A 16,164-nucleotide genomic window follows, 5' to 3' on the forward strand; every position below is an offset into this window, starting at 1 on the left:
AGTGTTAAAAGACAAACTTCTAGTCTCCTAAAAGCTTGGGATCCTAGTAAATGGTTCTACTCTTGAGCAAAAGCTATGCTATGGAGAGGATGAAAGGGCAATGTAATGATACCTGAAATGAAATAGGTCCCGGGGCTGGAGAGATGGCTCAGCAGTTAAGAGCACTGGCTGCTCTTCCAGAGGACCTGGGTTCAATTCCCAGCACCCACACAGCAGCTCACACCTGCCTGTAACACCAGTTCCAGGGGACCTGACACCCTCATGCCAACATACATAAAATAAAATTAAATAAAGATGGTGAGTCAAAAATAAAAAGAAGAAATAGGTCCCACACATGAGCTGATGGCAGCTGTCAATCACCTAAAACCAATTATCACCTTGTTTAGATTTCTCTTAATTTATTGCCTATTATATGGTTTATTTAAGGAGGTAAGAATGGTTGCAACTCTAGAAAAGATGCTGCATAAAATTGCCAACTAATGGAGACAATAGGGAATCAACACTACTTGAGAGCCTTTTCCTGATTCCTAAGAAGCAGAGCTACAGTTACTCCAGAAAAAACAAACTGTTCATTTAAATCAAATGCAAACATTCAGAAGCTGAAAGTAAATCTCTGGAGTGAAATTCCAGGTGTCTAATAAGTCCTCAAAAGAAAACTAGATAAAATATACAACCATAAATGAATAAAAAGGATCCACTTTAACATTCAAGATGCTTCTTTATCCCGAGTAGGTAAGAATCTACCTCAGACACAGAGATCTTGACACTAATATGCTCCCCTTTCCATTGACACATCTGCAACACTATTGCCTTTTCGCTGAAAAAAAAAACTGGGTCTTGTCATGAAATAAAATTTTAAAAAATCATTTGACAGAAAAGTATTTTAAAAAGCACAAGAGTGTTGGTTACAACTAAGAAACTGTACTTAAATATAAAAATCCTAAAACAAAAAATCCAGAAAATCTGGGACACTATGAAAAGACCAATCTCAAAGTAATAAGAATAGAGGAAGGAGAAGAATCCCAGGTCAAAGACACAGGAAATACTTTCAACAAAACCATAGAAGAAAATTCCCCTAACCTAAAGAAGAAAACACCTATAAAGATACAAGAAGCAACGAGAACACCAAATAGACTGGACCAGAAAAGAAACTCCCTTCACCACAAAATAATCAAAAAACTAAATTATGAAACAAATAATATCAAAAGCTGCAAGGAAAAATGACCAAGTAACATATAAAGGCAGACCTATTAGAATTAAACTGGACTTCTCAATGGAGCCTCTAAAAGCAGAAGGATTTAGACAAATATCTGCAGACTCTAAGAGACTGCAGATGCCAGCTCACACTACTACACCATCCCAATAGATAGGGAAAATAAGACATTGCATGACAAAACTAAATTTATTCAATAGCTATCTATAAATTCATTCCTACAGAAGGCACAAGAAGGAAAACTCCAACCTAAAAAGGTCAATCACACCCAAGAAAACACAAGAAATAATTGAAGAGCAGAAAAGTCATAGAGGGGAAATCCCCCACACTCCCTACAGAGCTGGTGTAGCCATTTTACTATCTGACAAAACAGACTTCAAACCAAAACTAATCAGAAGAGATAGTTGAGGACACTACATAAAGAAAAAAAAAATCCATCAAGGACACTGCAATTCTTAACATGCATGTACCAAACACAAGGGCACCCAAGTTCATAAAAGAAGCACTACTATAGCTTAAATCACATATTGATCCTCACACACTGACAGTGGAAGACTTCAATACCCTACTCTTGCCAATTGACAGGTCTTCCAGACACTAAACTGAGAAATGCTGGAGCTAGCTGACAGACCTAACATTCACAGAGAATTTCACCCAAACACAAAAGAGCAGACCTTCCTTTAAGCACTTCATGAACTTGCTCCAAAACTGACCATATACTCAGACACAAAACAAGTCTCAACAGATAAAAGAAAACTGAAATAATATCCTGATCATCATGGATTAATGCTGGAACTCAATCACAACAGAAAGCTAAACAAACTCATGGAAACAAACAAAAAGACTCACTGCTAAATGAAAAACAGGTCAAGACAGAAATTAAAGACTTTCTAGAATTGAATCAAAATGAATACACAACATACCCAAACTTATGGAACACAATAAAAGCAAGTTCATAGCACTAAGTACCTACATAAAAAAATTTGGAGATAACGCATACTAATAACAGCATACCTATAAGCTGTAGAACAAAAAGAAATCACACCCCAAAAGAGTAGATAGCAGGAAATAAACTAATCAGGGATGAAATCAAATTAAACAACAACAAAAACCAATACAAAGAATCAATGAAACAAAGAGTTGGTTCTCTGAGAAAAATCAGTAAGACTGACAAACTCTTATTCAAATTAACTAAAAGGCAGAGAGAGAATATCCAAATTAACAAAATTAGAAGTGAAAAGGAGAACATAAAAGACACCAAAGAGACCAGGTGGTGGTGGCACACTCCTTTAATCCAGAGGCAGGTGGATTTCTGAGTTCAAGGACAGCCTGGTCTACAGAATGAGTTCCAGGGCAGCCAGAACTACACACGGAAACCCTGTCTCTAAAGACCAAAAACAAAAAAAAGACACCAAAGAAATCCAGAGAATCATAAGGACATACTTTAAAAACCTGTATTCCACCAAAATTGAAAAATCTAAAAGAAATGGTTAATTTCCTAGATACATATCTCTTACAAAGTTAAATCAAATACAGATAAGCCATTTAAACAGACCTATAGCCCCTAATAAAATAGACACAGTAATTAAGTTTCCTAGCTGACAAAGCCCAGGACTAGGTGGTTTTAGTGCAGAATTCTACCAGACTTTCAAAGGAGACTTAATGCCAATACTTTTCAAATTATTTGAAAGAAAGAAAGAAAGAAAGAAAGAAAGAAAGAAAGAAAGAAAGAAAGAAAGAAAGAAAGAAAGAAAGAAAAGAAAGAAAGAGAAGGGACATTGCCCAATTCATTTTAGGAGGCCAAAGTCATCCTGATACCCAATCCACATAAAGACCCAACAAAGAAATAGAATTACAGAACAATATTCCTTATGAACATAGATGCAAAAATTCTCAATACTTGCGAACTGAATCCAAGAACACATCAAAAAACTGTCTATCATGATCAAGTAGATTTCATCCCAGATATGCAGGGATGGTTCAACATACATAAATTGATAAATATAATCCACCATCTAAACACACTGAAAGACAAAAAACACATGATAATCTCATTAGACAAAGGAGGGGCCTTTGAGAAAATCCAATACCCCTTCATGATAAAAGTCCTGAAGAGACTAGGGATAAAAGGAACATAACTCAACATAACAAAGGCAGTTTACAGTAAGTCCATAGCCAACACCAACTTAAGTGGAGATTATCTCAAAGCAGTTCCACCAAAATCAGGAACAAGGCAAAGTTGTCCACTCTCTCAGTGCTACTCAATATAGTAACTTGGAGTCTTAGCTGGGGCAATAAGACAACTGAAGGAGATCAAGGGGATGCAAATCAGAAAGAAAGAAGCTAGTGGCCTTGGGAGGATCTAAGAACTCAAACATCTGAAGAGCAACCTCTAGGTTTAAACTTCAGGAAGTGACAAAGAAAAGGTCTTAGGCTTCAGGAAGATCTGAAGGAAACACATGCTTGGCTTTGTAGCACTCCTACTGTATTGAACCTCAATCTGCATCTAAAATACTATGTCCCAAGAAGACCTGGAAAAATAAGGCATAGAGGCAAAATAATAGTGTGGCTATAATTCAACTTTGGTTGCTTTTTATACTATCTTGGCCCAAATGAAGATCTGCCTTTAAAGCAAATTAGACTTCTTAGACACTGATAAAACGTGCTAATTACAAAGAACTGACTTTTTCTCACAGAGACACTCAGTATCCTTGCAACTGGCCCCTTTCTAAAGATCTGCCAGTTTCCACTGGAGACCTAGTTTTGCTCTACCAACAAACTTAAAAGACAGCAGTAATTGCCACCATCACCCACATCCCCTCTGCCTTCATCAAAGCCCCTACCTGGCTCATCTTATAAGTGAAATGCTCTGCTTTATAAGGCAAGAGAGTTTGTGTTTGTGAGGTCAATTTCATAGCTTACAGAGTTTCTCCAAACAATGTGATGATTTAGCCACAGTAGAGGCCAAGAACTCCCCTGGCCCATTATAGAGGATATTTCTTAGGCAATGGATTCACATCCTAAGACTGGCTTCTGAAGAAAACATGGTCATGACTAATCTAAAACAATCAAGTGATTTGTAGTATTAGAATCAAATGATCACATTTATAATTGCTCTGATCTGTCGAGACTATAAGGAGCTTATCAACAATGTCCAGAGAAAGAGGAGGTTCTTCAATAAGTACAAACGAGAACTAGAATCCACCAACAGCTGGGCACCAACCTACATGCTCCAAACAGCCCACATACTATGCTCACTGTCTTATGCCACATTGTAAATTTAAACAAAAAAAAAAATCACTTTTATTTTTTTCTTTGGGTTTTTCCCTCCTCTAGCTACTAACCCTGTGTTCTTCAGGTGTGCTGTGGCTAGAGTAGCTAATGAGGCCACTGGGTTGCAAAAGCTACATTATTTCCTTTCCACATTCCAATCAGAGACCTGGGTAAAATGCAGGGGCCAGAGTCTCAATATATGAGATTGTTTAGATGATTCTTTTCTCCTAAGAAAATTGCAGTCTGAGCCAGTAGGTGTAGAGATGGGCTTCACAGATTGTATATATCAAGATATTAAAAGGAGATACTGGTTTTTCTTTTTTTTTTTTTTTTTGGTTTTTACGAGACAGGGTTTCTCTGTGTAGCTTTGCGCCTTTCCTGGAGCTCACTTGGTAGCCCAGGCTGGCCTCGAACTCACAAAGATCCGCCTGCCTCTGCCTCCCAAGTGCTGGGATTAAAGGCGTGCGCCACCACGCCCGGCGGTTTTTCTTTTTTTTATCCCATCCCAGAATGGGAGGTCTGAGCACAAGTTCACAGTTAAAACATAATATTTCACTATCATCATACAGAAAAAGGATGGAAAAAAAATCAGTCATCATAATGTTGTCCTGGCAACTGAGCATTTCCTGAAAGTTTACAGGAGAACAATACTGCTTTATGGGTCTTTGCCTGAGACTATAGAATGAATGTTCTGAGAGAAAAAACATTAACAGCTCAGTTATAATGAAGTTCCATTATATTTGATGCTCCCAGGAAACAGGTGAATGTGTGGTCAGTTTCAAGTACTATGGAAGTGCAAAATATTTGAGTTGTCATCCTTGTTCCAAGTTAGTCTTACAATAAAACTGTGTGACAGCTGAAAAGCATCTTATTACTCATATTTTCTTGACGAGAAATTCTGGCAAGCCATTTGAGACTTGGAAGAAATCAGCATAAAACCAATTAGAAATGAAGTCAGCAGAAGACCCGGGGTAGTTCCATATAAAGGATACCCAACCACGAAGGAACACCTTCCACTGGGCTGAAGAGACTCCAGAGATTCCATGCTACCATACTGAAGTGAGCATCACTGATGGACAGAACAATACAAGAGGAAGTTATTATCATTTAAAAATAAAACCCACACATGGCCATAGAACTAGGGTGTTTTTATACTAAGGAAAAAAAAATTCTTATGAAGAAAACTAAATAGACGGCAATGTCAATAAAAAAAAAATTGTGTCTCCAATCCAACATGTTAGAGGTCTCTAAGACACAAGAATTCAGTAAAAAAATATACTTCAAATACTTTAGTAATAAAGAGGAAGAAATGCCACCCATCAAATGTTGGGAGCAACTTTTCAACATCTAAACAAACATGAAAGAAAAGGAGTAAGCAGGAGTCAATAAAACATAGACTTTGTGTGAAGAGATAAGTAGGGTTATCCTGCTACAAAAAGACAAATTTATTACTAATAAATTGTTTTGAGATCAAAACTGTCCACACCAAATAGCATTCATAACATTTGGGCTTTTCAAAGGACTAGTGTGTCATCTCTAGAAGCTAACTCTATGAAAGGACGCTCTAGTAGACAATGCAATCCCTGAGGAAAGAGGCTACCAGCATGGACTTAGTGAACAACTGCAGTTGGAGGGCTCCTGGTGATAATTCTGGAAAAGCAAACACAGCTGCAGCACAGCCAAATATAGCTGGCCAAGACAATGGCATCCATGAAGTTAATCACTGAAATATGCCACCCATATGCTCAAGCCCTTCTATAATGCAGGGAGTCAAAATATAGTTTAAAGCACAGAAATATACAGCTGTTCCAGGCTGATATAGGTGTTTTCATTCTTGATCCAACTCTGAGAACTATAGCCAGGAATGCATATGACCCCTCTGAAACCAAAGAAGGGATCAAAAACCAAATGGACTTCAGAGAAGACTAAAATAAAAGATTATGTACAAAGAAAAAATAAAGGCATCAGGAAAACTTCAAAAAAAAAGATGGACTTTTATATCCTCACTGAGTCTAGGTTGAGGTACAAAGAAAGTACAGATTAAAATAAATAAGAATAAAAAAATACTTGTGCACCAATCTCCTGCCAAATGCTGTCCTTTAAGTTGTTCATGTTACGTTACCCTTCTCTTCTTTTTTTCTCCTAAAAATTTCAAGGACAAAACGAAACCCCAGACCTCAATCCAGTACCTATTTTTGCTGTCCAACACCCAGAACCTCACTTCAGTTCCCAAAGGCAAAAGAACTGAAGTTCTGCATGGGTGTGTAAGTTTGTTTACACTAACAGGTTCTCGGGGGTCATGGGCTCGTCAATCTCTTGTAATGTTCATTTTTGTCAAATACTTAGTTTAGGTGCTAGATTCCCTTTACAATGCTCAAAATTTCAAGAACTGCTTTGAGCATCAACTAAAAGCTGAGGCTTGATGATACAGTGCTAATCAAAGAATGCTAACACCAAAGAAGTACAGCCCAAGGAACTCAGTCAGGCCAGCACCATATCCACTAAAACACGGGAAAAAAGAAACATGTGGGACTTACTGCCATGACTTTTCTATGAGGAGTCCCCATCGTATTCAAATGAAGACTTTGTGTGGCAGCTCAAGTACAAGCACTGAGGCCCCAGCACTTTACACTAAGAAGAAAAGTCTCTACACTACTGAGGGCTGTGGCTATTTACCCAGTAATAAATGATGGAATTATCAGAGTGAATTTCTTTTCCTTTTTTTTTTTTTTTTTTTTTTTTTTCTGAGACGGGGTTTCTCTGTGTAGCTTTGGAGCCTGTCCTGGAACTCACTCTGTAGCCCAGGCTGGCCTGGAACTCACAGAAATCTGCCTGCCTCTGCCTCCCGAATGCTGGGATTAAAGGCGTGTGGCCACCACCGCCTGGCTTTTTCCATTTTTTTTAAAGAAAGTAATCTGTGGTCTAGATCAAGAGATTGAAACAGTTCTGAGACCTTTGGATAGCAGTCATCATAATATGTAGTGCGTGACTGGTCACCATGCAAAATATTCCTGAAACATAAATTCTTCAGTTATAAAGGTAATAATCTATAAGCACATTTTATGTTATGTCACAATTTTATAAGTTCCACAAACAAAGACCATTAAGTGGAAGATATCTCAAGAAAGTGAAGTATTATGATCACTAAAATGAAATCTTATAAATATATATTCTCTTTCTATATATATGTATGTATACACACACCACACACACACACACACACACACATACACACACACACACAGACCACTGTCAAGTAAAGTTTTTGCCTTTTAGCTCACTGGATCAACTAAGTCTCTTTATACTAGGTAACTAAGGTCTAACTCTCTTGCTACAGACAGAGATGAAGAAAAACAAGAATATAATTCACAGAAAAGGATGTGAAGTACCATCTTAAAACTTAATGAACCTAAGTTTAACTATGAACTTCAGTAGAAGCATGAAAATTAAGTCTTTAGAATAAAAATCATAGAATGTTGGACTTAGCATAGTAAATTAAAATACACAGGACTATACTTTATGGTATGTAAAATAGTTTTAAACTATCCTCATAGAAAAGTCATGGCAGTAAGTCCCACATGTTTCTTTTCTTTCCATATTTTAGTGGATATGATGCTGGCCTGACTGAGTTCCTTGGGTTGTACTTTTTGGTGTTAGCATTATTTGATTAGCATTGTATCATCAGGCCACAGCTTTCAGTTGATGTTCAAAGCAGTTCTTGAAATTTTGAGTATTGTAAAGGGAATCTAGCACCTAATTTATGTCACATAAATTGGTTAAAGTTAATTCTGAATACTATGTGCAATTCATTAGTGAAAATTTTCAGTCCTAAATAAGCCTGTAAATGTCAGAAAATGCAGCTAATGTACTGGAGAAACATAATTTCCAGGGTTATGTCAGAGAGAGAGAGAGAGAGAGATAGCATGTCACTAGAGAGACAAACTTCTTTAACTACTGAGACTCAAAACCAAAACATTCCATATATCTCATTCGAAAAGCACTGTTACTCAAAAAGGAGATCTGGGTCAACTGGTCACGGATGAGTGGTTCCTACTCTCATGCAGACCTAAAGGAAGTACAGATTATGTCAACCAATCTAACCGTAAGGCTACATATGCATGACAGAACAGTACAGAATCAGCGGAAATGATGTTTTATAACTTATTCTAAACATAATCTAAATTTATGTAAATTTTTAGAAAAAAACTAGATCTAATATTTTGCTGCTAAGTTTGCTAAGACTTTTGTTAACTGGAATAATTATTAAACCCAGTGTGAATTTGTATTCGTAGTCACTTTGAAAGTCATATGACTGCATATTTATTATCACTACATTTTAAATTATAAGCTGATTTTAAATATTAATTTCCATATCTGAACATGGAACATAATATACAACCTGCAGTTCATAAAAGAGAATGTTCATAAACCTCTGCGTTGGCACTAAAAAAAAAAAAGTGTAAATCTCTGATGTGCTCACAGAAGGCATCTCAGCCACATAAGTGGAATCGTATTTCTATAGAAATAGTTGGAGTAATCACTTTCTGTCATGATTGAGGACAAACGGGAAGAGGGAAGCTGTTCAAAACCTCCCTAAATGTTCTCCTCTTTCTTTTATAAGTCCTCTAGGAGGAGTGTGCAGCTCACACTAAATGAAAAAGACATTCCCAGGAGGAGGAGAAGGTTGCTATCCCTTCACATCTGGATTCAGAGCAGGAAGATATTGGATAGCACAATTAAACAGTGATGATGCTAAAGGGGAATAATTATTTTACAATTACCTGTGAGCATCACATTTACTGCTCTAATTAGTTTTTGTTTCCCACATAGGTTTTTCCAGGAACACTCAGCTCCATTTCTCTTAGGTTCAGCAAGCGTTTTTCTTAAGGAAAACATAAAAATACATTTTCTGCACGGCTACACAAGTAGCACAGCATTGACGCTGGCTTCATTCCATGACTTGATACTTGTGTGATAGTGGAAACAGACAGGGTGTCATGAGAACTTGGAGGTGCTAATGAACTGGAAATCATTAGTGTTTTTTAAAGCCTCCCTTTCTGGAGTTTTGTAAAACAATATTATACTCAGAACTACCTAGCTCTTTATGATGACATAATCCATACCTAAGAACAAAAAATATCTCTCTTCCCTAAAGAAATAAAATTCTGTTTGAAATAATGAGTTTCTAAAGTTGGGTGAAGTTCAGATTTGGAAGTAAACCAGAGTAATGACTTATTAACTTAGCTCCTTCAAACATGCTGAAAGTATAACATTTCCATTTAAATGCAAATAAGGGATGCGTATAGATTGTTGAACACTTATGAGAGTGGTTCATTTTGTTTGTTTTTAAAAATTCCTGTTAATGACCTCAGATTCCTGTTATAAACACTACTGAATTTCTGCACAATATTTGGACTTTAACATGTGCTAGCTGTATCTACATTCATGTGGATCAAATTTAGCATATCATAACATCACCTGTTCTATGGAAATTCAATGAGTGTTAACTTGTAAAGAACAAAATCACACACACCAAAAAGAAAAAAAAAAAGGCTAAAAAGAAATTAAAAGTTTGGAGATTTATATAAAACAGAAAGACTGCATTCTTCAAAAGCCAAATAGTTTTATTATAGCTGTTATGGGGAGGGAAAAAAACTCACTTCGAGGTAGAAAACATCATCCCATGAAATCTTAATTACTAGGTTCATATCTGAAAACCCTATCTCCTTTTTATCTTGTCTTTCAAGGTTCTTGTTTTCCTAGTTCACTGCATCTCATCGACAGATGCTGGAGCAATCTCAATCCAGCACATTACAATTAAATAGCAAGACTTAACAATTAGAGTAATACCTCTGCCCAGATCAAAGATAACATTCACATCCTTTAAAAACCTATGTGGCAAGAACTTTTGGTCTCAGAAGGCAGATGATAAAGAAGTACGTACTGTTAACTGAAAAGCCTACCCCAGAATATTCAAACTCTTCATGAAAGATCCATATACGAGCACAGCTAGCTCTTCTTTCAGAGTTTCATTTTAGTCTCCTTTCATGACCATTACAGAATCGGGTAATAAATGTCATTAATCTTGGCATTTTATGATTTGTAATCACATTTTCCACATCAAGTTTAAAAGCAATACAAAAGGTGAGGAGGGAGTCTCAAATGTTTTTAATCTCCATCTTGGCTGGTAAACTTAAAAAAAAAGTTTAAATCAATGCATATTCTAATTAGTGAATAAAAAGATGTAATAATCTGAGTTTGAATAAAAACCAAGAGTATGTATAGCAGTTCTAAGTAGGTGATCCATTTTTCTCAGATGGCACAATTTTGGTTTTTAAGCACCACCTGTACAAGAGGAACACTTCCTACCCTCTAGACCTACTATGAGGATGAGAGACCAAATAAATCAAGTGTCCTGGCACACAGTAGCCACACAGCTTACTAAACACACATTTTCACTTTTACAGAAACAATAATGACTATGCCTCCTGGGGCTAGTCCTATTGCCCTGGAAGAGTTTCCTAATCTATAAAATGAGGTCAGATGAGATGGTCTCCAACCCCCTTTTAACTTTAACAATGATGTCCTTAGAAGCCCTTTTCAGCTCACTTACATACAAATATTTTTTTTTCCTGTTATCAACAAGCAGATGATTTCCCCAAGTTTACTAATTTATAGTCAGGATGATTTATTTTCTTTAAGGTTATTTACTGAATGTGAAAAAAATGAGATTCCATTTTTATCAGTAACCTCTTCTCAGCCTTCTAACACTGCAAATCTAAATACTAATACTAAACTAGTAATTTTCAAGCCACATTTTCACCTGTAGCCTCATTTCTAAGCCATTATATATTGGTTCTGTTTAAAAAGCCAAAGAGAAGAGACTCTAAGTGTATCACTAGTGAAGTTAAAACAAAGAGGAAATACTCATCCCCATTCTCAATTAAAACCAAATTCCCAGCTTAAAATAGAATTTTAAAAAATCAGTTCCTATTTTCATTATGCTTTGCTATGAATAATAGTTTACAATAACACACAAAAAAATAAACAGCCAAGATTATTTAAAATGCTTATTTCCATTTACAGTTTTGTTACTGAATGTTTAAAATCCCAAAACTTTGAAGCATATGTTATAACAATTCTACACCACTACAGAGCCTTAAATGATCTGGGCTCTTTAAACATTGGATGGCTCATGGGGCCATCAAGCGTAATAATTCATCTCAAAAGCTATTTGTTCATCTGCCTGGAGGACTCAAACATATTACATCTTGCAAACTTATCTAATATATTCCTGTGGGAAAATGCCATTGAGAAAATATGTTCTGCCGATTTAGAAAATCAGCACCAGAAAAGTCCCTCTGCCTTATTTAAACTCCTTTTACGAAGAGGCCAATATCTAGCAGACTGCATTTCAGTCCAAATGGCAATATACCTCATATGACAACCAGTCCCCCAAACAATAAAACCATATAGCTATCTCCTCCAGTGTCCGAATATGGCTATAAAATATACCGCCTGGGTGGGTTTCAAGCATTTCAAAAGTTATGTTCCCACTTGCACACCACTAGCCCCCAAACACAATCTCTAACATGAGTTAATTACACGCTCTTGTGGAAAGTACGTCTCAGGACTGTGGAGATGTACAACAGTTATCTTGGAGACAAACAAGAAAAGTGTCATTTGCAAATTCTTTTTTTCTCCTAGTTCATTTAGCTAACAAACACGGAAAACAATCTGGGGTTGATTCCAAAGGCTATCGTTTGGAAATCATGAACTTTGGGAAGGAAAGTGGGGTAGAAGTCATATTAAGATTCATATTTAAAAAAAAAAAATCCATGGCTGAGATACAAAGGCTCCGTTCAGAGCTAAGAGTCTGAACAAGCCACATTCATCTACCAAATGAAAAGGAGGAATTAAATTTTCATAATCCATAATTTAATTGACAAGAGACTACATCTTTCAGAGGCCATTAATGCTTTAAATTCATAGAGCATTCACTAGTTAGATATATCATGTCACTTATGTAGCAGGTGACCATAAATTCAAAATCATCATCAATCCAACTCCTTGATTCAGCTAACATTCTAGCATAATAGAGAAAAACACGTAAGACTTGCAAAGTAACTCATGTGCAGATATGGATTATGTGTGTGTGTAAGGTTTATATTTTAAGAGGACAGGACAGAGATCTCTTAAAACTATCATGAGAATATTACTGATCAAGATTAATTTTTCAGAGAAAAGTGCCAAAAGGGAATTTGATATTTTAATTTGTTATCTGATTATCTCTGAGACAGTGAACTTGACCGTGTCCTCTCAAGTTAGCAGCCCTAACATCGACTGAAAAGACAATTCATATTTAACAGATTCTATCACCTTTATCTCCCACTTGATTTTTTTTTTTTTAAATTCTAGGGCTTTAATAATTGGCCACGGTGGAGTTTCTCAAGATTCTCAACTCATAATACTTAACATACCAGAAAAAGAACCTACCCTCACAAGGGAAACTTGGCTGCCAGGGAAATGGATCATAAAGCCTGGAATGGCCTGAGCATTTTGACGACTACCATAAGGTGCCAGAAAGCATATGGATGTTAAGTCTCACAGTGGAGAGAACAGGAAAAATTTGTACATTATCTTACTGACAGCAGCAGCCCCCCACCCCCACCCACCCCGCCTCTGATGCACTATCAAATACCTCACTTGACAAGAGAATTAGATACATCCCATGTCTCAGAAGGACACAGACTTTTCCATCTCTCTCTGGCAATCCTTTCTCTATCTGGGGTTTCTTTACATAACATGCCAAAAATACAAGTGGATCCTACTGAGATTCCTGAGCTAAAGAGAGAAACTTCCACACGAAGACAAACCAGCCAGATAAAAAATTATACATAGTTTCTTTCCTTGACTCGCGGATCCCAGCCCTCTACTTGTCCCAATAACCGCTCCATCCTAGTTTGTCGGCCCGTAAAACCACCAGAATCACATTAATTATTAAACCACGGACTGCCTATCAGACAAAACCGTCCCGATTACGTAAAAAAAAATTACCTCTAATTTCTGCAAGAGAGTACACCTGGCTAGTTTAAGGGGTCTGTAATTATCCTCTTTCTCTCCCTTGTCCTCCTTTCTCCCATCTCAGGACGGAGTGCAAGAGCCGGGGATGTGCCGCCGGGCCACCCCGCATTTCTAATGACACGAGCGAGCGTGCAAGGCAGCACGCGCCCGCCCCTCCCCGGACCCCGCGCCCCGCGCCCCCGCCGGCCCGTCCGAGGATCGCAGGACGCCGCACCCAGCTCGGGCTCCGGGACGCCGCGCGACCTCTCGCGGGTTCCCCTCCCGCCAGCCCCGCGCCGGCACGCCCGGGGAAGGCTGGGCCGGCTCCCCCAGCTCACCCAAGCTCGCCCCGCTCTCCCCGCTCGGGCCCTACGGCCGTCCCGGCCGGCCGCGTCCTCAGAAGAGAAGCCAGCCAAAGGGAGGCGGCCCGCTGCCTCTGAGGAGACGACGCCCCGCTCGGCCGCCGCACGGCCGCCCCTGGGCCACTCACATTCTGTCAGCCACGAGCAGGCGGCCCTCGACCATCATGTCCGGGAGGAAATCCAGCTTGAAGGCAGAAGTCATGGTCTCAGCGCACGCAGCGGCGGCGGCGGCGGCGGCGGCGGCAGCGGCGGGGGGCTGTGCGCGCGTCCGAGCGGCCGCGGGCGGCGCGAGACAGGCAGGGACAGGTGCGCGCGGCCTCCCCGGGCGGCCGCCGAAGCGGGCACTTGTCACATTCTCTCCCTCGCGCGCTCCACCAATCCCCTCCGCGAGCCAGCGCCGGGGCGGCCGGGCTGCCGAGCGCCAGGTGCGGCGGGCGGGCGGGCGGGCGGGGGCGGAGCTCCCTCCCGGGGCGGCCGCTCCACGCTTAACCCCTGCGGGCCCGCCCGCTCGGCCCCGGCGGCGCCCCGGCCTCTCTGCGCACGGCCCCAGCAGCCCCGAGGCGCCCGCCGAGCTGCTGCCGCCGCCGCCCTGTCCCCGGCTCGGCGCCCGGTTCCCACGGCCACGCGGAGTGCGAAGCCGCGGGAGACCGGTCCCCGCGAGTGACCTCCGTGCCCCTCGGGGGTCGGGGAGGCTGGCCGGCCGCCCCTGGGACGGGATCCTCTAACTGCTCCTCCAGGCGAAGTAACTCAGAGAAAAGGGCCCCAAGTGACATGGGAGGACAAACGTGCCGCCTTCGGCAGCTACTTCAACACCGAGAAATAAGAGGGTCTTAAAACGACAAGGAGAAACAGCCAGACATCGAGTTGTTTGGGTTTTTTTTTGAAAAAGGGTGAATTGCAAAATCGGCGTTGCCCGTGATTTAACTCAAACGTTAAAAGCCAATCCTGTGACTTCGTGGCACACTTGAGATTTGTGGAAAGACAAGAGTACGCGGAATTGAGAGGAAAAGCGACAAATGAATAGATGCTTAGCAGAAGTTTTTAAGAAAAGTAGTTTATAACGTGGCTTGCTTGTTTGGTTATTTGGGTTAAAGCAAACTTTTCACGGTGTAGACACACGTATGTTTAATTTCATATTCTAAGTCAATATCATAAATTGCACACTAGACACTTTATAGTTTACTTTTTGTGGTAATAACTTTTTATTCCATTTTCAAATGACATGTCTTAAACTTTGAGGTAATGCATATGTATACACTAAATTTATGTGTACACATAGGCATATGTACATATAATAATACATAGTACAGATATATTTTATGGTTTTGTTTGAATTTTTTATTTCTATTCAATGCTGTTGTTATTCTAAAGAAAACCAGAGCATTGTACTGAGGAGCTGGTCGTCCCACACACACACACACACAAATCAAGGAATGCCTGGATTATGGTAGCCAAATAGTTAAACTAAGTGAACAATAGTTAAATTTATCTGACACAATATAAAGAAAGGATTTAATTTTTCCTCATCAATTTCTTGTATGACAATGGAAACTCTCCTTGGAGATTATAAGACAAAATAGTTATGTGTCAATTTTAAATTCAGATGGGATAGTGAGCAGTATGGGGTAGCAGACCTATGCTATTCAGTGAAATCCACACAAACAAACTCAATTGATTCGACTTCCCTCTTCAGCTGAACAACCTGTCTGGCTTTTAGCCTCCTTGCTGCAAGGTAATTAAAATGGAAGAGTTGATGAACTTTTGCCTTTCTGGAGGCGCCAGATCCCAGTTTATAATCAATTGACAGACAACAGCACCAAAAATGAGTTATTAGAACAAAACCATACCCAAGCTTTCCCCCCTAATTCTAACCTGCTTTTATTCCTTACCAAGCTATTGCCAGCTACTTTTGCAATTATCTTACAGAAGTAGTTAGCTGAATAACTGAAGACAAATCTTGACCATTCTCAGTGTATTATATTATTTGCAAAATCCTGAATGCATACCATGAGCTGGCTGTATAGTAAATTTAAGATAGATCGAACAAAGCCAACCTCCCAAACAAACAAAACACAACCACACTAAAAAGAAAAGCATTTTCAAATCAGCTACAGAATAAAGCTCCACATGTACCTCTATTCTATAAGGTAGAAAGTGCTTCATCAACATATACACTTCTAAAATATTTATTTTCTCTTTAATTGCGTGTGAATTAGTTAGGCGAAGCTGTAGGGAAGCCCTCTTACTGACTTA

General features: G+C 39.2%; 1 protein-coding gene across 28 annotated transcripts in view; it reads right to left on the minus strand.

The window, feature by feature from the left end:
• Celf2 (CUGBP Elav-like family member 2) overlaps window positions 1-16,164 on the minus strand; it is a 533,080-nt gene that overhangs the window by 302,078 nt on the left and 214,838 nt on the right. For 4 of the 28 annotated variants that reach the window (XM_076572803.1, XM_076572787.1, XM_076572788.1 and 1 more), the window contains exon 1: window positions 14,040-14,328. The exons of 19 other annotated variants lie outside the window; for them this stretch is intronic. In XM_076572803.1, coding sequence (XP_076428918.1) covers window positions 14,040-14,113 — 74 coding nt within the window. In that variant the 5' untranslated portion in view covers window positions 14,114-14,328. Of the gene's footprint in view, window positions 1-13,543; window positions 13,700-14,039; window positions 14,331-16,164 lie in introns of those variants that run through there. 5 more of the 28 variants (XM_076572801.1, XM_076572781.1, XM_076572800.1 and 2 more) reach the window with 4 other exon arrangements.

The sequence above is a fragment of the Peromyscus maniculatus genome, chromosome 5 (genome assembly GCF_049852395.1).
Source record: "Peromyscus maniculatus bairdii isolate BWxNUB_F1_BW_parent chromosome 5, HU_Pman_BW_mat_3.1, whole genome shotgun sequence".
NCBI lineage: Eukaryota > Metazoa > Chordata > Mammalia > Rodentia > Cricetidae > Peromyscus > Peromyscus maniculatus.